Source organism: Taudactylus pleione, unplaced genomic scaffold, assembly GCF_031769625.1.
Source record: "Taudactylus pleione unplaced genomic scaffold, aTauple2 ptg000671l, whole genome shotgun sequence".
Lineage (NCBI taxonomy): Eukaryota > Metazoa > Chordata > Amphibia > Anura > Myobatrachidae > Taudactylus > Taudactylus pleione.
Window position 1 is genome coordinate 9478215 of NW_028285073.1, and position 26031 is coordinate 9504245.

At 42.6% G+C, this 26031-nt stretch overlaps 1 protein-coding gene across 1 annotated transcript; it reads left to right on the forward strand.

The window, feature by feature from the left end:
- The first annotated feature begins 206 nt into the window (after nucleotides 1–206).
- On the forward strand, nucleotides 207–20228 carry ERRFI1 (ERBB receptor feedback inhibitor 1). Its single transcript, XM_088455748.1, has 4 exons — nucleotides 207–355; nucleotides 15382–15580; nucleotides 16228–16301; nucleotides 17386–20228. The coding sequence occupies exons 2-4, from the start codon at nucleotides 15462–15464 to the stop codon at nucleotides 18546–18548; spliced, it is 1356 nt and encodes a 451-aa protein (XP_088311874.1). The 5' UTR covers nucleotides 207–355; nucleotides 15382–15461; the 3' UTR covers nucleotides 18549–20228.
- The last annotated feature ends 5803 nt before the right edge of the window (nucleotides 20229–26031 follow it).

Here is a 26031-nt window from a genome sequence, read left to right on the forward strand (position 1 = left end):
AAGATATGATATAATAATAATAGTGAGTCACTGAGTAATAACACCCACACACTCCCACTCTCTCCCTCTTCCTGGGTCCTAGACTCACATAGGCTGTTGCCCTTTTAAGAAGCTCTGCCAGGAGGTGGGCGTAGCTCTGTGACGTCACTGTCCTACCCATTCATATAAATTGTTCTCCCCGGAATCAGCAGCCAGGAGGAATTACACACAGTACAGTGGCTGCTGAATAGGGACAGCAGCGCTCTATAGGGGCATCAGCCTGGATTCTAGCATCACAGCAGCCGGGAGAGGCTCTGACAATGTGGAGGGAGCTGCCTACCAGGCACTGAGGAGGGTGAGATGACCCCATGCAGAGGTAACAGCTCTATGTACAGTAATTCTATTATTATGTAGCCGGAGCAAATACTGCACAGTGCTAGACTTCCAATACTGCTGAATTAGGACTAGCACTGCGTATTGCAAGTTCCTGAATGACAGTAGTAGACTTGTGTGTGCATATGAGACAGTACACATACACAGACTTTGACTATTATGTCTTCCACTGGAGTGTAAGCTCTTTGGATCAATGAGCCCTATGTGTTACTTATACTTTGATCTGATTCCCCCTACATTTATGAAAGTGTGATTATTAATATATAATCCATTATCTAGATAAGCAGCATATACATCTGCAGGTCGGTGGTTCCATGTCCGTGCTAAATTGTGTTTGGGTGTACAGAGTGGGGTCCTGGCTGTGTATGGGTTTACAGAGAATGGGTTCCTGGCTGTGTATGGGTATACAGTGCGGGGTCCTGGCTGTGTATTGGTTTACAGAGTGGGGTCCTGGCTGTGTATGGGTTTACAGAGTGGGGTCCTGGCTGTGTATGGGTATACAGAGTGGGTTCCTGGCAGTATATGGTTTTACAGAGAATGGGTTCCTGGCTGTGTATGGGGATACAGTGTGGGGTCCTGGCTGTGTATGGTATACAGAGTGGGGTCCTCGCTGTGTATGGGTACACAGAGCGGGGTCCTGGCTGTGTATGGGTACACAGAGCGGGGTCCTGGCTGTGTATGGGTGTACAGAGCGGGGTCCTGGCTGTGTATGGGGATACAGTGTGGGATCCTGGCTGTGTATGGGTACACAGAGTGGGATCCTGGCTGTGTATGGGGATACAGTGCGGGGTCCTGGCTGTGTATGGGTATACAGTGCGGGGTCCTGGCTGTGTATGGGTATACAGTGCGGGGTCCTGGCTGTGTATGGGTATACAGAGCGGGGTCCTGGCTGTGTATGGGTATACAGAGCGGGGTCCTGGCTGTGTATGGGTATACAGTGCGGGGTCCTGGCTGTGTATGGGTATACAGTGCGGGGTCCTGGCTGTGTATGGGTATACAGTGCGGGGTCCTGGCTGTGTATGGGTATACATTGCGGGGTCCTGGCTGTGTATGGGTATACAGAGCGGGGTCCTGGCTGTGTATGGGTATACAGAGCGGGGTCCTGGCTGTGTATGGGTATACAGAGCGGGGTCCTGGCTGTGTATGGGTGTACAGAGCGGGGTCCTGGCTGTGTATGGGTTGCAATTGATCAAAATCTTCATCCAGCCTTCACGTGGTATTACCAGCTGTATTGTGATTTACTCGGTGGTCCTGGCTGTGTATGGGTGTACAGAGCGGGGTCCTGGCTGTGTATGGGTGTACAGAGCGGGGTCCTGGCTGTGTATGGGTATACAGAGCGGGGTCCTGGCTGTGTATGGGTATACAGAGCGGGGTCGGGGTTGTGGGTGGCTGATGCCCACGGAGATTGGCTGAGGTTGCTACAAATTAAAAATCCTCGGGGATCTTCTGTTCTATAGATGCAAATTATAGGCTTTCTCTTATTTCACCCTGAATTTTCACATCTTGCATTAAGATGAACTGCACTTTCCACAGGTGCAGGGAAAAATAATATTAATATACATATATTAAAGAGATGGAAAATGCTGGTGCAGTATAAGTATCTATCTCTATATATTTCCCATTTACATTTTGGAGCATATCTTTATAATGTGTGTGTGTGTTGTGTGAATAAATCAGAATTAAATTATTATTATTATTATTATTATTATTGTTTAAACAACTGATATTTTTCTTTACTAAAGCTTAACAAATACAATGCACTGTATAGTCTCTGAATGTGTGGAAACTACAGTAGAGATGTTACATTGTAGATAAATTGTGTGTGTGCGTCAGACAATTCCATTTTAATCTGGGGGGAAAAAATTGTGATCACTCAAAAAATATGTTAAGTAGGTTTAGGGAGTGAAGTGTCCCTTTAAGGGGGTGTGTCAATGGCTAAAGGTGCACCTGCCACACAGGTATTACAAGAATGGTTACTAAGCAACTGTCAGGGGTGAAGAAAGGTGAGGTTGGGTTTTTTTTTTTTTCATTTTACGGGCTGGTGCCTTGTTTATTTCTGAAGCAATCAGCATTGTAAACATATAATATGGACTATGTACTTTTCCAATGCTGAATGCATTTGCCGGATCTCAAATGTTCATCGTTATGGTTCAAGATTTTAATTCAAGAATATTCCTCTTAAATGCCTAATCCTGCTGCAGCCATCTCGTTCTGACGTTCTGCAAATATATCAAATCTAAATAGTGCATTCACTGTAGGTGCAGTGTTGTGGGTCCCGCTTGTGTGCAGGTTTAGGTGACTTGGGTGATCGTATCCGCATGATGTGAGTGGAACATAGGTCAGCAGTAATGTGAGTCACTGATCTGTATCTCTCCACGGAGCAATCTAGTGGTCTAGGTTGTAAATGTTGTAATCTCCAATTGTACTGCCTTGTACACAGTCATGTTGTCAGCGCAGTTTCTTCCTTCTGTAAATAACAAAGCAAGGTGTCCGTACTCCTATTACTACACCCATATATTTTACACAATACAGGACATGACTTAATATTTAATATTACATGTACAGAAAGTGCTGGATCAGTAGAAAGCGGGTTTACACATTAAGAAACAAGTGAAGAAAAACTGTAATCTGTATTTGCATGATCTGAAATTCTCCCAATTCATTATAATCTACATAAAAAAATTCAGTAAATGTCAATATTTTGATATCGGCAAAAGGACAAAACGGGTTCTATCATTGTCTTAAAGAGAGTGCACGTATTACTGTAATTAATTACGCGTGGTGGCCTAGATACTAAGCTAGTGACAGATCAGCAATCCATAGTTGGTCTGATGTTGGAACTACTGGTTCTGTGTCCAGTGGAGACCAGCAAATGGACATAAACCTTATTACTCACAATTGGTCTTTGATCTGCTTCAGTAACTATCAGGGCAGTTTGTGGTTGCAATTGATCAAAATCTTCATCCAGCCTTCACGTGGTATTACCAGCAGTATTGTGATTTACTCGGTGGGCATCACTTATGGTGCGTACACACTGGGCGATTAAAGTGGACGACTGAACGATAACGATATCGTTATCGTTCAGTCGTCCACTTTATCGTCCATTTTTAACACAAAAAAGATGAACGATGACGACGACGCGCGTTCCCGCGGGTCGTTCGTCATCCTCGTTCATCGGGCTGACATGCAGGCCAACCTGACGACCTCGTCAGGTTGCTGCATGTCAGGGAATGGGTGAGAGAGCCCGGCGCTGAACGATATCGCTAATGATATCGTTCAGCGGCTGTGCTCAATGTCATGAACGACATTGAGCACAGCCTGCCGGGGACACACTAGACGATATCGCTCAGGGAGCATATCGTCTAGTGTGTATGCACCTTTAGGCTATAGGATTCTGTATTTCCCGACCTTAGTGTAGACATTTCAGTCACTTAGCTTCTGCTATTCTGGTACATAATGCATGCTTAGCTACTATTGAAAAAGCATTTTAGGGAGATTGTGAAAGCAGCACCTATGAGCGCGGCGGTAAAGTGGGCGTGTACTGCTACATCTGAGAGGCGTGTCATACACTGACTGACATCCACATGTAAACGAGCCCCAAAGCAGTTAGTAAGATCTTTTTGTTGATGAAAACACAATGATACTTCTCAGAAAATCTATGTAGCCATAGGGATCATTGTGCCTTATAACCAATGCAGGGAAATTATACTAATGATCCCATTTGAATGTATATATCTGTTTTTTTTTTATTTTGTTTATGTAACAGTTACATAAATGTGCAATCAGGGAGGTTACTAGTCTCTTCAGGGAATCAGGGAGATTGCTTCTATGTCAGGGATACCCCCTGACAATCAGTGAAGCATCCAGATTGGTTTTATGCCGTTATCCACTTCATTTCTCATGTATGATGGTGTGAGGGAGGTGTGTGTGTGGGGGGGGGGGGGGATTACAACCCAGTTGCACCCACCTTCCCACTTTTAGAGGCACAGTGTAAAGGTGGTCTCTTTATTTATAGGGCTGGACAAGATCCAGGAGCCAGGTAAACAATTCATGGTTAATGGATGATTGCTTCTTTGGTTCCTTAAGATCCTATTGGCTTCCAGATTGTATTGACTGGCTCCTGAGATACACATATACCTCAGTGATCAACAGCGCTGTACAATCCCAATTCTATTCAAGCAAGTGAGCATACAATCTAATTTCCTTAGCACTGACACTGGGGGTATATATAGCTTTTCCTCCTAGCACCTCCTTTTCCCATTTCCTTCCTCATGGTGCCTTACTATGCCGGCTGCTGTATGCAAATCGCCTCATCCTCATCAGCCTATTGTCATTGCTTTCATCCTTCACGTACTGTACAGCCCAAATCACCCCTCGCTCATTCATTCGTACAGTATTTCCTCCCCATTAGTCATAAATATACTACAGCAAGTTATGGGTGTGAGGCAGCAGGTTATGGTAGTTGAACTCGAAATATTATTTGAAGAGCTGATATACACCGGGAGGAAGTTTGCTTTGCTGCTTTTTTTCCCCTGAGAATTATTACAATAAAATATCATTTTTGGTACCATGATGACATAATCTGGTGTGAGGTGGGTGAAATTCTCAGGCCGAGTACATAGCGTTCTGAGATAATGTCACGCTTTGACTTTTGACTGTGTTATGGCTGCCAACTGCCCCTGCCTGCGAATGAACAAAACACGATGTGTTTCTGTCTATCCATGTCCCTGTGTTTGTTTTATTTCTGTTTAATAACTACCCAGTCTTTAGTGTCTATTTGTGTGCATTCAGTAGCTTGATATTAAAGTGGATCTACGTTCTAATCCAAATTCTTGGAGAAATTCTTTTTTTTTTTTTTTTAGGGGGACAGCCCCCCACATGCCTATATTTCACTCCTTCACCACTATCCCACTTTACGATTCTACGATCATATTTTAGGAATACCACCCTACCCTAGACCCTACCCTAGACCCTACTACAGCCTCCAACAATTCTGTATTCCTAGCACTTGTCGCTGTTGTGTCTATAAGTTTGCATCGTAAGCTGTGATTTTACAAACTTTTGGTCTCATTCAGACCCGGTCGCAAGCGCCGATGCTCTCGCAACCGGGTCGATGGTTAGACCTGCGCACGCGCAGCGGCTGCACTGCGCGTGCACAAGCCCCGGAGCGAGAGAGCAACTCTCTCGCTCCGAGGCTCACTACCAAAGGGGCGGCTGTCGATGTTGATCGACAGCTCGCCCCATTTGGTAGGCGGGTCGGGGGGGGGAGGCTGAACAAACGGTGACCTGGGCATACACTATAAACTCTGGGCACACTCTAGTGCCCAGAGTCTATAACTCCGGCACTGGCCGCGCACAACTCAGTGCGCTGCCGGCTACTGGGCGGAGAGGAGGGGGCCCGTGTCAGAGACTGCACAGGGGCCCCCTCCTCTCTAGAAACGCCCCTGATGGCTACATACATTTTTTTAGAAGTGTCAGTGTGTTTTCATCAAGAAGTAGTTATTAACTCCTTTGGGGCTCATTTACATTTGTATGTAAATCAATTTTATGGCACGCCTCTTAGATGTAGCAGTACACGCCCACTTTACCGCCGCGCTCATAGGTGTTTCTTTCACAATCTCCCTAAAATGCTTTTTCAAAAGTAGGCAAGTATGATTAAGTGGCACAACAGAACAGTAAAGGCCGCACTCCGGTCTTTTTTTGGAGATGGATCTTTGTGATATTTTTTTTTTATTATTATTATTATTATTATTATTATTTATTATTCTTTTTTTTTTTTTTTGGCTGTGTGTATGCGAAGGTTACTCTGTTTTTATTCAATCATCGGATATAATCCTGGCAATTGGAGACGGAGATGGGGACACACTGTGTAAATGTACTCCTCTTCCTGAGAAGGGAATTCATACATTTTTTACTTTTAATTGGTTTCAGTATGTAAGCTTTGACATTGTTCAATGCAAGAAATCCCTTCTGTACCATTTGCATCATGGGATTGCAGTTTCCTCTTTAAGGTTCAGAAGTCATTGATGAAACTTGCAGCATGCAAGAGGAGCCGTGTCACACGTGGGCCTGTCCTCCTTAAACCGACTACTGTTAATTAATAATATGCCAGCAAGCAAAGCAAGGTGATACCTTTTAATTACAGGAGCGTAAAACTGTAAGGATCACTCCCTTCATCAGGAATGAATAATAAAAGGAAGCTTACACCCTTATCTGACAAATGCAGAGTAACCTCTTGTACAAGTTTAGGAGTCTGTCACTGTTTCCTAAGTATATTTTGCCTCTTGTTTGTTTTTGCATTGTTTATCAGTGCAGTAATAATTGGTATTCAATACATAAAACAAAATGGCCTAGCACTAGGCTGCTCAACTGGTGGCCAGATAAATATATATAATTTTTAAATTCATACTTGCTGAAAGTCGAGGACTGAGGTCACATCTCTGTCCCACCCATCCACTAATAAATACTGTGATTTGTGCCATTGAACAAGCCATAATGACCCAATCCATCATGAAATGTATTCTAAAGCCCCTGGACTGTCCAGTTCAAAAGGAAGTGGGTGAAATCCAGGAGGCAGATGTACACACCTCCCAGGAGTGCTGTCTGAAATTTGGGAACCTCACGGACACTTAAGTTGCCTTCAAAATAAATGATGTGCTCACGATGCAATATCGTGAGCGATGTCTCTTGAACTCTCCCAGACAACTTCCCGGCACTCCAGGACACGATATGGCGCTGAAAAGTGTCCAATCTGACCAACGATCTATCGTGCATCCTTAACAATTTCCAGTGCGTCGTGTACGAGATTATCAGACCTTGCCTGCTGTAGGCAAGATTTTAAGATGGAATGTACGACCCACAGGTACGCGCATCAGCATCGTGATCGTGAGAGAACAATCATGATTTGGACATATTTGTGCATGCGCAGAAGGATGTCAGAGGCACTTCTGGGTGTTAAACCCGGTAGTCCCTCTGTGCAGAGCCATCGCAAAGGACAGCTCTTATCAGGAGAGCTGTACTTTGCAATATTCTTGGTACATACTGCAGTAATGAACCGCGGTATGTACCTGAAGACAGGCGGGATGTACCGCAGCACTAATGCGATGCTTGGTACGGGATGTCCCCTTAGAGATTTAACTGGATTTTTCAGTAGTTTTATTAATCCTGGACAGTAGGGCTCATTCACTACTATTGCTTTTAGAATTAAACCAACCAGCACTTGGCGCTTTTTTTTTTTTGTCTAGTGCAAGTTACACAATAAAAGAGCATCTGATTGGTTGCTATGGTTTATTGCAGATTAAGCACCTAAATGGAACTTTAGTTAATGAGCCCTAGTGACTAAATGTGTTCTATACCCCAGTTACAGAGACTGCATTGTTTGGAGGGTGGAGGGAACACATCAGAACGTCGTCTGAAGTACGAGGGGTTTAACCTAATGAAGTCTGAAGGGTGCTAACCTAACTTCCTTAGTAAATCTGCAAATCTGTAACTGTTTAATAATATATCCCACCCTGGTGGTACTGTACCATTTTTTTGTCATTGATTTACTGTGTATTTATGCTACTAGAACTGCATTAGAATGTTTTCTCCCTGCCTAGACATTCTCGTTTTTAGAAAAGACCCTTCCCCCTTCCAAACCAGGCACATAGCCCCCCCCCCCCAGTCCTCACAAACACTCTTTTCAGAGTTTTTTCATACAAGACGGATGTTAATCACTGTAACGCACACCAACCTAGTAACTAAGGCCATATTATAGGTTACAAAATGTTTTAACATTCTGCTTGATATGAATCTTCAGAGTTTGACTCGTCAACAATCGGTAATTACTCTTGTATCCCCTACCCCCAGTCTTCTTTTTTTTTTCTTTCCTGTCAAAGTAGGATTGTCCAAGCGCACATTCATAATAATACTGCCCATTCACAATTCTCCACAGCAGCTTAAGGCAGGTCACCTCATGTGACACAAAGGCTTCTTGTCTGCCATGAGCCAGGCTAAGGATTTTCTCCTCCCCCCACGCTTGGAAGCTGGGCAACATTTTTAAAAGAGAAACAAAAATAATCTTTTTTTAGCGCAAGCATAAATATTTTTTAAGCGTTCGTTAAAAGTTTAGAATTCCACAGGGATTTTGGAGCAGACCCTAGTTTGCACAATCGCTCTGTTGACAGAAGAGTTTAGATGGGATCTTCGCTCTGACACGCTGGTAATGATGACTTTGGGGGCACCGATGGCAGGTGCAGGTTGGAATAGTACAATGGATGCCTACAAGGCTTCTGACTAGATGACTTAGACCAGGGAAAACATATTATCCGTTTTGAAGGGGTGTGTGTTTTTTTTGTTTTTTTTTACATTTAGGGGTTTATGTATCAAGAAGTGTAGAAGTTGCCTGTAGCAACCAACCAGCTCCTCCATATTATTTTATAGACTGTACCTGATAAATGCTACTGCAAAGCTGATTCTGGGGGTGCATAAATTAGCCCCTGCGTTCATATTCGCAGCAGGAGAGCCCTCCGCATGCCTGGAGAGCCGCTGTGTCTGCGGACGTACTCAGATGGCTGTCGGCCGCCTGATCTGCGTTCGATGTTTCTGGCTTTGTGTGTGAGGGGCAGATGTGAGATGCTTTCAGTGGGCGTCTCTAAGCACTGGATAAGACATTAGCATATTTACGCAGCTGCCTTCTGTGTGAAATTGCAGCTGCAATTGCATTAGCGTACATTTCTGAGTCAGGGCCTATATTATAACTAGGGTATATGATTTTTAGTTTATAGTCAAATAGTCATTGGGCTCGATTCAATTGAACACGAATAAAATGGTGCTGGAAGGGAGCTGTTAGGTCAGAGAATGCCCCTTCTCCTGCTCCTCGCACCTCAAACAGGGTTTTTAGTCACAAGAACGGGCATTCTCTGACTAAACTTCCTGGCGCGATGCTGTTTCTAAGGTCAGAAAACAGCATCGCGTCTGTACTTTTGTCGGATTTCTGCTCGCACCCCTGTTTTTGGCACTTTTCTCAATGTTTGCCAATCTATCCACTGTCTGGGCTGTTACTGTATGACTATTGATGGGTGTTAATGAGAGTGTGAACATCCCATATGCCAGGAGCATACTCCGCCTGTTCCAGAGGAGCATTCAATTCCTCAAATAACTAAATATTCTGCATTAAGTGTATTATAATATATAAGAATACAACACTTCTAATGGGGATGTGGTCGGCCTGCCGGCGGTCAGAATACCGACTGCTGACAGTAAGCGTTAGGGGGAGGGTTTGGATTGGGCTGTGGGAGGGGAGGGTTGGTGTTAGGCTGCGGGAAAGGTATGTTAGGGGGATGGTTGTGATACTTACCTGATTCCGCTGTCGGTATTCTGACCACCAGGGTCCCGTACCCAACCCTTCTGATGTTAGTGTGCTGTGCTGGCTCAGAATGTCATACATATGACATGTACCAGCTGCCAGATCTGGGAAGTTCTGTTCTCCTCAATGGCAATGCAGATGCGCAAGAATCCACCAAAAGGCTAAATAACCTTGCGTGCACCCACCTAGCCCCATTATTTTATCCTGTCGCGCCATTGGTGGTCTTATTGCCCCAGATCTCCATCCCAAGCTCACTGCAGGTGCCCCTGTCCTGCCCAGAATGCCTCAAAGTGCCTTAGCGCTGACAGTGGGAAAACACCCATGGTCCTTCTCTATGGAGTTTGAGGATCAAGGTTCCCATCTGGCCAATTCGGGTGAGAATTGTGGACCACTGCCCAATGAGCAACAGTTGGACATGGCCTCGCTATATCTATTGGATCCAAGAGGCTGGTGGTGGTGTAGAGTCTCTTGGGCATGGTACTGCTGGCTATTAACAGCAGTGATGAGGATATGAATGCTGGGACATATGAGAAGCAGTGGGAGCATTAGACCACTGGACTTCCATTCTAGGCAGTTTGCAAGCTTAAGTCCCTGGAGGAACTCCATCGCCCAGTCTGGTGGTATTTGTGTGATTCCCTTATGTTTGCAGATACTTTTGACTGTTCATTAGTTTTGCTTTGTTTGTTGCTTTACGCAACATGGTGTTTACTGTCTAGTTTTTTTGTTTGTTTGTTTGTTTTTCTCTTTGTAAATCAACTTCTCGTGGGCAAAGGTTCCTGCCACATGATGGTAGCCAGTATTTCTGTTCCTAAATCTCGAAGGACGACTGTTAAGCCCTCTATAAGCAATAGAGGGGGGAGGCCAGCTGAGGTTAGACCTTTGTCTTTGCCCCTAGGCATTCTTGCGAGGATGTGTGTAATAAATATAGGTAGAAACCATCTCTGCATTTAGAGCAACACTTCCTTAACATAGAGGAATATTTGTTCTAGTGGGGCTGTTCCAAGGCCTTGACATAAAAGCAGTGCCATGTCCCAGGTCTCCGCCAAAGGGAGATCTGTTTGCTGTATGTAAAAGCATCCATTTCCTGTGCCGCAGCTTTCATAAATGCCCCTACTGGCCTATAGAAAAGTTATTTTCTAATCATACCTCTGAGTACAGTGCAATAAAGCTATATATTATCCCTGGGAGGTTTTCAACTTGTTTAAAAAAAAAAAAAGTGTGGTTCAGCATCCAACAACATTGAGCTTCTGTACTACTTTCCACTCTGCATTCGTCACCACGTCTAAAGTCTCTTAATGCTCACTAATGGCCATTCCCTAGGCATCCAGTAAAAGCCCTTGTGACCTGTCAGCTAATATGCATTAAGCAGCCACTTGGAGACCGATCTGTGCTGCCTTGTTCTCCCAAATGTAAGAGGCTTCTAAGTTCTAACACTTGTGCGCATTTTAATTTCCTTGTACTACACTGCTACAAATTATCCTCAGTAGCTATATCGGTGGATCAACAGAAAGGGTCTGATAGATTTAGCAATGCTTGGAGAGAGATAAAGTACCAACCAAGCAGCTCCTAACTCATTTGAAAAATGTCAGTTAGGAGCTGATTGGTTGGTACTTTTGGGAGAGAGATAAGAGTACCAACCAACAGCCCTTAACTGTCATTTTTCAAACACAGCCTGTAAAGTGACGGTTAGGAGCTGATTGGTAGGTACTTTTATCTCCATCTACTTTATCTCTCTCCAATGTTTGATACGTCTTTCTCCAAGCTTTGATAATTCTCCCCCTTGGTTCTACATTTATCTTTGCTTTCCTGCTCCTGTCATCCAGGATAAAGGAATGTGGCGTTTGGCTCTCCTTGCTGTTCATTAAATGGCTGAAAACTGAAGGATTACTGCCAGGCAAATAAAACTGATGTTTCAGTGTGTAATGATTGTGAGTGTGTAGCTGGGGATGTAGGAGGGACACTAAGTCATCACAATAAATTCCTGGTGTCTCTGGAAGGGAAGAAGATGATGGGCAATTTAAACTCTGATTGTGTACTGTAGTTATGGGATATGTATGTAGATGGGGGGGGGTGCAGAGTTGTCCTCATTAATTTATCTTGTAGCTAATAAGGAAGCCACTAACATACCTTGTCATAGAGGTGGTATAACACATTTAGGTGTCTATTTACTAAGCAGTGTTAGGAGACAGAGTGAAAAGTGATAAGGTACCAGCCAATCAGCTCCCAACTGTCATCTCACAGGCTGTGTTTGAAAAATGACAGTTGGGAGCTGATTGGCTGGCACCTTATCACTTTTCACTCTGTCTCCTAACACTGCTTAGTAAATAGACCCCGTAGTCTGCTGCCAGCGGACGGTCAGGCTGTGCTGCGATATGTAGTCGACACACTGGAATCCAAATTATTCCCAGTGCTATACTATCACTACGGACCTCATCAGTGGGGAAACTCTTCAAAAACCTTTTGGGAGAGGTGACCATAAAATCGATAAATACATACACTGTATACCTTGTACGCTTTCATAAACTCCAGTATTCCCGGTGATAAACCTTGAACCATGCCTGGTGTGCATGAGAGGGGGCAATAGCATTAGAGCATAAAATGTGAGTTACATATTCCCCAAATGTCTCTATGTGCAATCTGTACAGTGGTGTGATTCATAGGTGCATTATATGGACTCTAGTCAGTCCTGAAGAAATGATGTTGTAGACTAGGGCGGGGTGGATATGTACCCTGCACTGCTCATTGTTACATGGCACATTACGTCTGAGTGGCTCCCAGCTCTTACATAACCAGAGGTGCCTGTTTTTATTTAAAAATCCTTTATGCTGACTTTACTAGTCTGTAATCTCCATCCCTAGGGGGAGATGTATCAAAGTTTGGAGATAAAGTAAACAGAGATAAAGTACCAGCCAATCAGCTCTTAACTGCCATGTCACAGGCTGTGATTGAAAAATTACAGTTAGGAGCTGATTGGTTGGTACTTTGGGGTCTATTTACTAAGCCTTGGTTGGAGATAAAGAATCAGCCAATCAGGTCCTAACTGTAATTTTTCAAACACAGCTGATGACATGACGTTAAAGCTGGGTACACATTCTGAGAAGCCTTAAGGTGCCCACAGACATAGCGATGTGCTCACGATCCGACATCGATTTCCCCTGAACTCTGCCCAGGCAGCTCCCTGGCAGTCGTGGCCACGATTTGGAGTAAAAAATGTCCAATCTGACTTAAGATCTATCTTGAATCCAGTGCCTTGTGTCCCAGATTGGCAAATCTGCCCTACAGCATGGCAGATCTGAAGATGCAATGTGCGACCTGCGGGGAGTCACGAATTACTCATGATTTGGGCATATGTTACACGATTTGTCGTCACAATTCGTCGAAATCGGCCAAATCGTGTAAAATATCGCTATGTGTGTGGGCAGCCTAAGGCTCACTCAGATGGCCGATGCTGCGGCTGATGGTCGCGTTGCAGACCCGATGCTGTGTCTTCGGACTTAGCCCTAGGATCTGCGATGCTGGCAGTAAGTGTCTATACACTAGGGGCCTCCTGCTGCATTAGCACCGTTTCGCAGAGGTGCTGCTTACATAGACCCAGCGGCTGTGTTATTTGCGCCCATCTCTGCAGCAGCCTGGCCCTATGTTATTGGAAACATCAGCTTAGCCATTCACATTGTGTTTATCACTTTTAGAACGTGGTGCAGAAGGAAACTCATCCTGAAGCCCGTACATGGTATGAAGAGCTGGGGGAATCTGATGCCAGCAGTCAAAACAAATGAATCTCATGATAAATGTTTATAGTGGATTAGACTTGCCATACGGGTTCCATAGAAACGCTCAGTGTAACTTCAGTGTTTTTAATGGCAATTTTCCTTCTAAATCTGGCCTAGTGGATCAGCTCGGAGAATTGGAAGATAGGCTTTTGCCAAGAATCTTTCCCTAAATGGAATACCTAAGCAATAAACGTGTTTTGTGTCCTAAAGTGTGCATATAAACCAGATTAAAGGTGTACACTTTACAGGTGTTCTAAGTAAATAGTTGCAGGGTTTGCACTGGGCCTAGTCTTTTATTGATTTTTTTTTTTTCTTCTTTTTTAACCCTTCCTATTTAGCTATTAAATTGTGGCGTTTTTTTATTTTATGTATTTAACAGGCTTTTAAAAACTTTATATATAAATTTGTAGGTTCTCAAAATAGTTGGGGCTCTTAGCTTCTGATTGAGAGCTGTACGGTATTGCATAAGCGACCGTGCTTGCAATTTATGTGCGAAAATAAGCTAATGCCCACCAACAGACTCCCCGACCTAAAAATAGTGCACAACCCACTTCCCCTACCTGTGTTGTGTGCAAATCCTCTGCAAGGTGGTGTGTTCTCAACCCCCAATCACTGAGACCTTGCGAATGGTGTGTTAAACCACAGCTCGCATGTGGGCATAGGGACTTCCATCTGTGTTTCACGTATGCGCAGTAGCAAAAAATATCACTCAACTGCGGGAACATCTGCAAAGCGTACGCATCTAGCGTACAAATCCGTCTTTGTCTACATTAGGAAGCATCAAGAAACCAATTAAAAAACTGGTGCCTGCAACAACTAATCAGGAGTTTGCTTTCATTTTGACATCTGCGCTAGAAAAACAATTCGTATCTGGATGCTATGGTCAGCACTGACTTTTTTTTATTTTCTTTCCCCCACTAGATTTAATACATGTCTGCATGGTGATCTGTGTTAATAGCTAAGCCAGTATGTGCTTGATGGAAAGTTTTAGACACAAGTAAAACTCAGTTGCTGGGGTTTTTTTTTTTTTTTAAGGAGCTCTGTAAAGTGCAAAACCTCAGCACAGCCCAGGCCTTGTTTACGCTGCTCTTATAGATCTATTTGATACAAACTGCTCCAGTGTAAAATATAATCTCTATTCCTATTGAATCAGGCTATGACATGACAAGTGATGTCAGTGGGAGTGCCTTCGGCTCTGAGAGAGCCGAAAGCACTCCAAGGCTTGCGGCAACGAGACCCTACCACAAGGGTCTCGTCGCAAGCCCGATGGTTGCAATGGTCTTGACCATCGCGACCATCTTCCTGGCTGCTCGCTATAGCTGTGGGTGGTCAGGAGGCCGCTCTAAAACTTCAGAAGGACGGCCCTGATTCAGAGCGAGCGCTCCGTCAGAGCATCCGGCTCTGAATCGGGGCCTATGTACGAAGCCTTAGAGAGAAAGATAAAGTGGGCAGAGATAACGTACCAACCAATTAGCTCCTCACTACCATTTTTCTCAAACACAGCCTGTAAAGTGACAGGAGCTGATTGGTTGGTACTTTATCTCCGTCCACTTTAGTTCTCTCCAAGGCTTACTTAGTACATAGACCCCTTAATCCCATTTTAAATGTATTTTCATGAACTGGAGGTTAGGAATGTATTTCGGGAAAAAAAAATCTGTACTGTAGCTTCAGTTGTACAAGAGTAAGGTCGCTGCCTATGATGATCTTCATGAGAAGTTGCTCATGTATATACTCGTCAAGGTCGCATGAAATGTAATCTATGTGCTAAGCTCCAGATACTGAGGGCTGTAAGGCTAATGTGATATGTGCATCCCGTATAAAGAAGTGGAAGTGCATTGGTGTAACAATATATAACGTGTCTTTATAATGACCATTTCTTTTTTCTTTTTCCAGTTGAAGGAATGACAGCTGCTCATAGAACCACAGTCTGTAGCTCTTTGTAAATAGCCAACATCTGTACAGAACAAGACACAATGACAACAGCTGGACTTGCAGCTCAAGACGTTTCATTGAAAAATGGCTTTATGCACGCTGCACGGGATTTAATGTGCTCCAAATCATGTTGGGCAAATGATGCTGCTGAATATGAACAGTAAGTAACATAAATGTGAGACTGATAGCTACCAGCAATATATAGAATATTTATTCATCAAAGGACTGATTTTGACTCTGGGTTGGTAGTAAAGCTAAACAAAAAATGCTAGTAACTTTGCTCCTGGAACAAACCATGTGACAATGGAAGGGGTGCAAATACATTTATTTTGGCCATGTAGGGTAAATACCGGAATTTGGACACGCTCCTCCAGAAATCTAAATCTATCTGCGCATAGTCCGTTTACGTGTGGTGTTTTTTTTTTGTTTTTGTTTTCCTGGTTTGCCCCCAACCCAGAGTCTGCCTCAAACTGCTGACAGGAGGTAACATATATTACTGATGTTGCATGAAGAAGACCCTACATGATTTAGGACCATACGCCCATGTACTTATGTAAGCATTCTGGCTTCCTAAAATGGTGGGTTGAATCAGACTGTAGCCTATCCATGCACTAGGAACCCACTCAGAACATGACTGCCTCCAGTGTACTGTTTAATAATTAATCAAGTTGCAATAAGAGATTTATACCTCCTAGAAATAAAAAAAATGTTTAAGAAATCAATAACTACCACTTTTCTAAACTTTAATTATGAGAAGAGAAAACTAGTATAAAGTCTGATTATTAATAACCCTTTGTTCTGTTACAGTACATTCTATGGTGTGGAACATTTGTCCTTACCCTACAGTATGAAGTCCCCAGCACAGCAGATATCTTCTATCGGTAAGCAGTGTTACAGTGTGTTTGACAATCTGCTTGTTCATATAACTGTATAATGTAAGCCACTCCTCAATGTGCTGCTGTATTTTTTTTTTAAAAGCGGTACAAAAAATGGCTCAAAACTCTTTTTAGGCTGGATTTTTGTGATGTCTGACCTCTAACTGCAAGATTAATGTCTGTTCAATGAGCGCAAAGCGTCTCCACCTTTCACAGTATCCCCAAAAGCCAATTTACACCAGATGAACCGATGTGTGTATCGTTTGTTCTTCCCGTTTATTTAGTAGATAGGGGTTTTTGCCACTTTGTAGATTTTGCTGATGTTCCAGCACTACTTTCTTTTAGTTAGTGAATATCTATATCTGCCATTGAAGTGTGTTAGAGAAAACTATATTTTGCTTCCAACAATCCCTTGTGACCTCCATTTATGTTCTATTTTATAGTAGAGATCGGCGGTTCAGTTTTGTTGAACACCGAACACACCTGAAGTTTGGGGTACTGAGTAGAACCAAGTCATGGCTCTGGTATTCCCGCAAGTTGATTCTCTGATCTAAATACGGATCTTTTGTGTTTTGGAATTGCATGCGAGTCCTTCTCTCATGAATTTCAGGTGCTCAAATTGGCCAAAATTGACTGGAAATTAATGATATAGGAACAAAAAGCGGTTCAAGTTGCATGAATTTAGCGGTTATCAATTTTTTAAAGAAAACCAAAACACTTGAACGTGGTTTTGCCAAAGCTAAAACAAGCGGGTCCGCACACATCTCTATTCTAATGTAGAACTCTTAGAAGAATGTAGAAAAAAACAAGCAATAAAACTACATTTAATGTTGCTGGTTGAGTGACTAGATCTTTGCTGGCTTGCAGAATTCATCGTTCATTCAGTATGTCATGTCCATAACGAGCTTGGATCGGTTTGGCTATTGTTAAATGAGTCCATTTAAACTCCCCCATATGACTTCTTAATTTAATTCGTATACCTAAACTAAAGCTGCTAATTCACTCATCTATAAAGCAAACATTATGGAATGTTAGGACATGGTAACTGTGTACTGGTTGACTGCAAACAATATCTCTCTTTATATTATAGGCCAAATGTCAAGACCATACATGATGAATGGACACTGCTGCTCTGAAAATTGTATGAAGGTCCCTTTAAAGAAACCCAACTTTTTGCATCTTGGAATGCCTATTGTAGAACATTCAGCAAACTGTGAAGATGACCAAGTTGTTCCCTCCTTTAAGAAACTGTCAATGAATGTGGGGGCGGAAAAGACCCCTCCTCTGACACCTGTTAAATTTGGACCACCTCAGTTTTATGCTATTCCTTCTAGTGATCGGAGCTCAAGGCCTCTTCCACCCCTTCCAATTTCAGAAGATAATTTTTTTGATGATGCAGATAGCGAGGTTGAATTTATTACAAGTTCTGAAACAGACTTGCTCATACAAGATGGAAGGCCTTTGGCATTTAAATACGGTGTCCCAAGCAGGCGAAGCTTCAGGGGATGCGGACAGATTAATTATGCCTATTTTGAGTCAACAGCTGCAAACAAACCAGCAGATGTAAGCCCAACATCTAACCAGAATGAACATGTAGAGTACTCAAAACCTCAGAAACCAGAACCAAACCCCCGGAGGTTAAGGCGGTCTCATTCAGGACCAGCTGGATCATACAATAAACCAGCAATTCGGGTACATACAAATAGGACTTCCCCTAATTCTGATGAAGACAAACCCGAAGTTCCACCAAGGATTCCAATACCCCCTAGGCCATTAAAGCCTGATTACAGAAGGTGGTCAGCAGAAGTTTCTTCAAACACATACAGTGATGAGGACAGGCCTCCTAAGGTACCACCAAGAGAACCTCTTTCCAGGAGTAACTCTCGTACTCCAAGCCCAAAGAGTCTGCCTTCGTACATCAATGGGGTAATGCCCCCAACACAGAGTTTTGCGCCTGACCCAAAATACGTCAGTAGCAAAGCTCTCCAGAGACAAAACAGTGAAGGATCTGCCAATAAGATCCCTTGTATTTTGCCAATTATGGAAAATGGAAAGAAAGCCAGTTCAACACATTATTATCTCTTACCGGAGAAGCCCCCATACCTTCACCGATATGAAAAGTATTTGATGGAATCTAAAGACACTTGCCCTGACTCCAAAGTGCCATCGTGGTCTAGTGATAGTAGCATATCTTTAACTTCTCCAAGGCCAGATACCAAACGTAAACAATTAACTAATGTAGTTTCTCTATAACGTATTGGATGAATAGGTCATTAGCATAATAATGGATGTTACACTAAACTCTGCCTAGTTGGCTGGTTATGGGCTGAATCAAGGAAAAACTGGACCGATTCCTCAAACAAAATTGGGAATACTTTCTCAATTTTAAGTGATCCTTCTCGGTTCTTATGAAGCAAAACTAAAGGCATATGGAGTCTGTGAAAAGTCTCCTTATTGCAGTAATGTGAGGTATTCATTCATAATTGTATTAATGTGATGGATATATAAGGGACCTGAGTCACTGCTGGACAATTAATTACTGTCGATCACAGTAAGAATAGGCTACAACCAGTGACTGCATACTGCTGATATTTTGGAAAAGTGAGCGGTTTCTGGAAGAATAGTGCAGTATTTGTGTATACTCCTCTTATTTTTAATACTTTTCCTCAAATTTGTACTTCATTGTACCTGAATTTGTCTGAATACCTGGACTGTTAACTCACGCTCAATATGCTGCTAGCTGTGTGTTCTGTTAGGTTAGAACCCACTGTATCTACTTCCAGGTGACACTAAAAAGCACAAGTAAAATGGAGTTTTTAAGATGTTCTAAACAGACTTAACATTTTTATGTTTTTAAAGCGTGCCCATCTCCTATGCACAGCAGTGGCAGCCATTTTGTAGGATGAACCAATGTTTCTATAGAAGAGCTGCCTATCGGCTATCAGTGACCGTACTGAGGAGGCCAAGTACCTTGTGCCTCAGTAATGTCACTACTTGATAGGCTGCATTTTCATGTGTTCAAAATGGCAGCCAACACCATGGGAAAATGATGGTGGCAAATGGCTCTTGCTCACATACAGTTATAGTGTTTGTCAACCTCCGCTTAATGTTTTATGGTCCAAAGAGAAGGAAATGAAGAAAACCCAGTGTTCTTTTTCTAAAGCTGTCGTCAAGTGTTTATTATAGGTTGCCAGTAAATCCTCTGTTCATTCTGTTTTCCTCTCTTTCTAGCATGTTATTAATAGAGCTGAAATGCAAGCTGGTCTTGTATTACTGTTATCTGTTCAGTATTTTTTATTTTTTTTGTTTATTCACGCCTCTAATACATCTGATAAATCTCATTTTAAGTGACACTATTGCATTACAGGAAGTTATACACAAGTGACTGCTTGTGAAGGTCAATAATTGAGTTAATGTGTGTCTATGTATGCGTGTATATAAAGAGATGAGCAAAATGTCATGTGACACAAGTTTTGTGCTGGAACAAGCTGTCACAGACCTGCGAAGTTCTGTCCATAGAATCTTCATGTTTCACCATTCCTTGGAGCCGCACTGTATTTTGTACTGATATTTTCATGAATTTGCAGTCTGAATAGAGCTGAGGACGTCAATTGCCCATTAAGTCCGCTGTATGGCGCGGTAAACAGTTTAGGCCAAATTACGCAGGCGAAATTTCACGGCCAAAGTTGGAATGAGTCGATTAATCCATGGAACAGTTTTTTGGGGGGGTTAATTTTATTTTTTGTGTACAATTTAGCTCATCTCTGCTATATATCACATAGTTTTCTAAGGAACTTTTCATTTTTAGAACAGCAGGGGTTAAAAAAAATCATGTGGTCTCTTAACGGATGAATCATTGGACAGAGCAGTAATTTCTTATATTTTACATTTTAAAATATCAATATTGTGCAAATAAATACATCGGTTTGTTGAGTTGGTCATTCAGCAATCACCCAGCAGCATTCCTCTAAACTGCATCTTATTGGGACACAATTGATATGTACGTGGTATTCACAGGGTAGAATGTAGTAACCTAGTAGCTGGTACAAGTAATAAAAGCTCTGTCTCCTGTCAAGACTGTCCAAGTTACGGCCCGGGGGGGGGGGGGGGGGGGGCAGGGGGGGGCCATATGTGGGGGGGGGGGGGCAGGGGGGCCATATGTGGCTTTCAAAGAGGCCCTTGCCTCATAATTATATTATTCATGTTGACTAAAATGTGCCTTAAGGAAACATAGATGACATGACTTTATTATTGGGATTGCTGAGGGCATGTTTCCATTGAAATAAGGGCTGTGCTGCGAGTAATACATACATAAGACCTCACCCCATTATATGTGAAAAACTGAGGCAAACAGATTGCATTAATGCTGAATATTACACGCGCTTCCCAAATCAAGACTGTTATTGCTCTTACTGCAGCCATACTGTTTAAATAGAAAATGTTTGAACATTACAGGCCCTCTTACCTATAGCAAGCTGATGTGTCCTGTAACTAATGAATAATGCAACAACGATATAACAAAATGTATGCTCTAGAAAAATCATAGGTCATTTTAGTGATATAAGGAAATACATTTGGGCCAAAAGTGTGCATCAAAAGTCTACAGTGTTCACTAGACTAGTCACTGGAGACAACTTGTTACTGGTTTTGAGTGAACGAAGCAGCATTCTAAGCAATGGTCACCATTGCCAAAAAAGTGGCTGCCCCCGTTGATAATAAGCCACTGGTGCTCTTTTTTCGGTTAGTTCAAGCCAGTGGCTTATCTATAATGTGTGCACCTGCATCTGATGGGGCACTCCGGAGTCCTGAGGCTACCGTTTTCCCTGTGATTTGCTTATGGGCCGTAGAAAAAACGCAGGTAAAATGGCCGCTGTGCCATTTCCCCAAAGACCTGTACATGCGCAGTAGGCTCTGGTTAAAGAGGAGGGGGCCCGGCCGGAGACTTCATACGGGCCCTCTCCTCTCATAATACGCCTCTGGTTTAAGGGTAGGCAACCGGCGGTGGCAGACAAGTTATATTAGGAATATTAAATAGATCTCAGAGCAATTTATTATCTATACTTCAGCTAGCAGGAAATAAACAAAACGCTAAACTGTTTGCTATCTACACTATTTTCTTTCTGTCTATATCTTATCGGCTTCTTTTTTTTTTTTATTATTTAGATTTACTGGGAAGTAAATGGGGTGCTGTAGCAGTTTTCCAGGGATTGGTGTGCTCTGCAGCTGTTCTTGGACTACAACTCTATTCAGGGTTGATAGGAGTTCCAGTCATTAAGCTAATGAGCACTTTAACTCATACTTTGCTGGAGGGTGACTTCAAGGTGGGGGGGCGTGGCATCATTGCATCCCCAACTGTGCAGTGTTGTGATTTGCGGCAACATGGCGTGGGGGCGGGGCCTTGATACAAAGTGCGTCATCAGGCCCCAGGAACACACAATTTATGGGGGAAGTGTGTGGGATCCTGGTCTACTACTCTTCTGGGAAAGCTCCTTTAAATATGTGAGCCTCCTGCACATCCTGGCAGAGTAGACTCGTAGGATTTCACGGTCCCTGCTCTAGCAGGGACCGTGGAGACAGAGGGGGACAGAGGTGGTGCTGCTGGTAAAAGGATACGACACTGTCTGTCTCTTCATAATCCAGTGATACACATGCTGTTTACAGTCTGAAACTGATGTATGGTTTATAATTAACTATTTAAGTTTTTGTTTTTTTTAATACAGACTAAATGAAGGTATAAATATTAGCGTAAAATGCACTGATATTCCTGCATATGTACAGTATTTGACAAGGAATGATTCTATTCATTTTGTTGTTTTTTGGATAATACTGTGTGTTATCATGTCTTTTGAAATTAATAAAACTATAATGTACTTATTTATGACAGAGTTGATGATGCCTGTTTTTATTGGTCTAATTCACTGGAACGTATCGGCTTGTATGGCTGAATCTATGTTTTCAGAGTGCAGCCATTTCGGTGATCTCATGGAGGTTCCGGCCAATCAGAAACATAACTGCAGAAACAAGGCTGTGGAGCAAGGATTAGGAATATAAAATATGTGTTTTCCAACCCCTAATGAACTGATCGTTGTTACCATAGGCTAGGCTGGGAAAGGGGGAGATGCATTTAAATAATAGATATGCAATTAATGTAGATGGCACACAAAATACCAGACTCTGGGGGAAGATGCACTAAGTAATATAGAGGAAAGTGATAAAGTACCAACCAATCAGCTCCTAACTGTCATTTTTCAAACACAGCCAGTAAATTGATAGCTAGCAGCTGATTGGCTGGTACTTTATCACTGTCCACTTTGTTACTCTCAAGACTTATGGTGCATACACACAGTCAGATTTTTCTTCAGATCTGAACGATAACGATTTGAAAAAATCGTTCAGTCGTTCATATCTGAAGGAAAATCTGTCAGATGAACAATTTGAACGATGCGCATTCTCGATTGTCAGATAACGATATCTGACATCTGATGTGTTTGCAGTCAGACTTGGATGATTCCATTCATTTTCAAAAATCGTTCAATCGTTCAAATCTTTGGTATAATCGTTCATCTGACAAATCTGACCGTGTGTATGCTCCATTAGTGCAGACCCTTCAACATGACCCCTTCCATCTGGTACAAAATGCTCTGCTCCTGGACTTCCTTCTTAATTGATGATTGTAGACACCTGTGGTGAAACACCTGTCTCATCTCTTAACTAGTTCAATACAGGTGTCTGCAATCATTAATTAAGAAGGAAGTCCAGGAGCAGAGCATTTTGTACCAGATGGATGGGGTCATGTTGGAGGGCCGGCTAGTGCCCCCCCTCCCCCCCGAAACAACTCTTTTTCACTTTACAAAATGCTCCCTTCCCAATTAATTAACTATTGCGTGTACCTGGGCGATGATGATGATAATAGTAAAGTAGAGGCCCCCATACTTCTGCGATAGATTGGGACAATTCCCAGATCCGGAGATGGGCCATCTGTGAATCCAACATGTTGGATTTCCTGATCCCGACCAAAATATGATCATGATCAGCAAATTCAGGGATTTGTAACATGAAGCATTTCACCGATTCCCCGAAGGAACAGCGATCATCGATGACTGGCGGCTCCGGTCCAAATGGGGAAATTGCCAGCATATGTATGGGGCCCTTAAGGGGAGATTCAATTCTCAAAATGATAGCACAATAGTGCTCTGTGCACATTAGGGAAAGGTCATCATTGCACTTTACTGTAAACAAAAGTCTGTGTTGGAAGTCTGTATAAAGGTGCAAGATTTGCAATTCTCACTTTAAGACAGAATTCCAATGACTGGGTTCCACCACTTTAAATCCGTCAACTAATGGTGGGTACACACTGGGTGATATTACTGAGCGACTGCACGATTACGACATCGTAATCGTGCAATCGCTCAGTAATCGTGCACTTTTATGTCGGAAACGACCAGCGATGCGCACTCCCGCTGGTCGTTTCCGACATTGTCCATCGCCTGAACATGTAGTGTGTACGCACCATAACAGCTTCCTAGTGCCAGATTTCAAGTGACATTTATTTACATGATGTGCCTGTAATTTACAACCACACACCTGTGACACTCATCTTTTTAATGCTTACACAAAGGTAGGATCATTTTGGCATCTCAATTATACACTTAGGGGTGTGTGTATTTAATGAGATTACACCAGAATGGGTTTTACATCTAAGACAAACTTCTAGTTCCTCCCTAAAATAGTTCAACTGAACGAGCACATGCCCCTCCCGATCTCTACACCCGGCAAAGCCCTATAAAATCTGTTAGTCTGGGAAGCCAGTGACACTGTATATACTGAAATACAAGTTACTGTACAGCTGGTAATACAGGGTCCTCCATTAACAGTCACATAACCTTTCCTTTAGTTTTCAATGATTTGCACTGAAAACTGTTCTGCAACTAAATCCTATTGGGCCTGATTCAGAATTGGACGCTGTTCGCGCTAGTGCGTCTGTGGACACAGCAGCAATGCTAACATACGCTAATGCAGCAGGAGGCGTCTGATGACAAAAGGCTCCTCCTGCCAACATCGCACACCCACGTACTGTGTCCGGAAAAATGGGCAATGGGACTGCTCAGCCAGGAGCCAGGAAATCTGCATCGGAAGACGCAGACCCTGGTACACATACACTTTCTGGTACGAGGGCGACTCTCTTGTTTTGTAAAATGGTCACCATCTCCAAATGGCCGCAGCATGTCAACCATGAGGAGAACTGCGATCTCGAAGGACCCATTCTGCAATGCACAGTCCTTCCGCCATTGGAGATGTAGGTACTGTAATGTAGGAAAACAACACTTTCATTTATTGAAAAGAAGAAATGGTTAACCCTGCATCCTTGTTTATATAACGCCAGCAGCTTATACACTTCTTTTAGAGCGCACCCATATCTCTCAAACAATATAAAAAGAAATTTCAAATAGTGACTAGCGCTGTGTTCTATGTAGCAAGTCTGTGTGGACCAGATACATTAATCCTTTGTAATTTGGAGATACTGTTTCTTTCTGTTTCTCTTTTTCTTTTTATCATTAATAGTTTTTATTAGAATATAAATCCGTGAACCACGGAGGGGAAGGGATACAGAAAGGGAAAAAGGAAGGGAAAGGGGGAGGGAATCAGATACAATATATCCAACAATACATTTAATAATGTTTGAAAAAAGAAAAACAAGGAAAAAACAATGGCAGATAAATTACAGACCTCAAATTCAAATAGTAGCAAAAACAGTGACAAAAGAAAAATTAATTAAAAAAAAGGAGAGAGAAACACCAGAGACTGGATGATCTATAGGGTCCTACCAACTAAAAGAGGAGGCAACCAACTGGAAAAGCGAAAAAAAAAAGAGTTTAAGGAGTTTCAAGAAGGAGTGATGCACCTTCTCCATTAGAAGTAAATTTGTGCCGGCTAAACCACTTCATAAGAGGAGAAGAGGCTGAGGAAGAATACGGTACTCCTAGGGTTTCCATTAAGAAAGCATGATGGATTTTACGTATTATCTTAAGGAGGGGGGGGGAGGCATAGAACATTTCCAGTTCTGCACAATAGCCACTCTGGTAGCAATAAATATGTGGCCTAATACCGCCAGAGAGGGGGATTCCTGAAGACGGACGTGTAGAACTTTATAAGCTAGTGTAAACACCTCGCTCCACAAAGATCGAATGCTAGAACAGCTCCAAAAGAAGTGAAAAATATCACCTATTTCCATACAGTTTCTCCAGCAAATTTTCGACTGGGTAGGCCAGATTTGATGTAGTTTAGCCAGTGTAAAATAAAGCCTCTGCAATAGTTTAAATTGCATTTCCAGATGGTTATGGCATCTAGAGAAGCGATGAGCAGTTAAATATATAGTCTCCCACTGTTGTAGCGAAAATGTGGTATGTAGATCAGATTCCCATTGTAGTTGCGTAGAGGATTTACCCACTTCCTCACGTTCTTGATAAATAGTATACCAGAACCGTATTGAACCTCTAGAAATACCGGATAGCAATCTTGACAATATATTAGGTGGTGGTCGGAGTAGAGAACCAGAAATTTTAAGCATACTGGAGAGTCAGTGATGTAACCTAACATAAGTAAACAATTCCCTAGCTGGGAGCTTATATTGTAGTTGGAGGTAAAAGAAAGACCTAATGGATCTATTATCCATCAGATCTACAATAGAGATGAGACCACATATTTGCCATATCGAGATATCGAAGTCTGGTATTAA